This window comes from Corvus brachyrhynchos, unplaced genomic scaffold (assembly GCF_000691975.1).
Source record: "Corvus brachyrhynchos isolate BGI_N302 unplaced genomic scaffold, ASM69197v1 scaffold2338, whole genome shotgun sequence".
NCBI lineage: Eukaryota > Metazoa > Chordata > Aves > Passeriformes > Corvidae > Corvus > Corvus brachyrhynchos.
The window spans coordinates 5,819-6,119 of record NW_008239700.1 but is presented as its reverse complement, the minus strand read 5'-3'; the positions used below and the strand labels follow the sequence as shown (position 1 = coordinate 6,119).

General features: G+C 63.5%; 1 protein-coding gene across 1 annotated transcript in view; it reads left to right on the top strand.

Annotated features, from left to right (window-relative positions):
* Positions 1 to 6: 6 nt before the first annotated feature.
* Positions 7 to 301, top strand: part of LOC108448679 (alpha-glucosidase-like) — a gene marked incomplete at its 3' end in the record, with an annotated part of 5,594 nt that continues 5,299 nt past the window's right edge. Inside the window, exon 1 of the mRNA XM_017742438.1 lies at positions 7 to 288. Coding sequence (XP_017597927.1) covers positions 268 to 288 — 21 coding nt within the window. The remainder of the gene's footprint in view (positions 289 to 301) is intronic.

The following is a 301-nucleotide window of genomic DNA, read 5'->3' as shown; positions in this document are numbered from 1 at the left end:
CGTTTTTGGGGTGCCTGACCCCGTTTTTGGGGTCGCTGACCCCGTTTTCAGGGTGCCTGACCCCGTTTTTGGGGTGCCTGACCCCGTTTTCGGGTCGCTGACCCCGTTTTTGAGGTCTCTGACCCCATTTTTGAGGTCTCTGACCCCGTTTTGAGGTCTCTCACCCCATTTTCGGGTCGCTGACCCCGTTTTCGGGGTGCCTGACCCCGTTTTTGGGGTGCCTGACCCCCTTTTTCCCCGCTGCAGCACAAGGCCACGGCCGAGGGGATGATCCGGCGCTCGGGGGGGGGGGGCCGGCCCT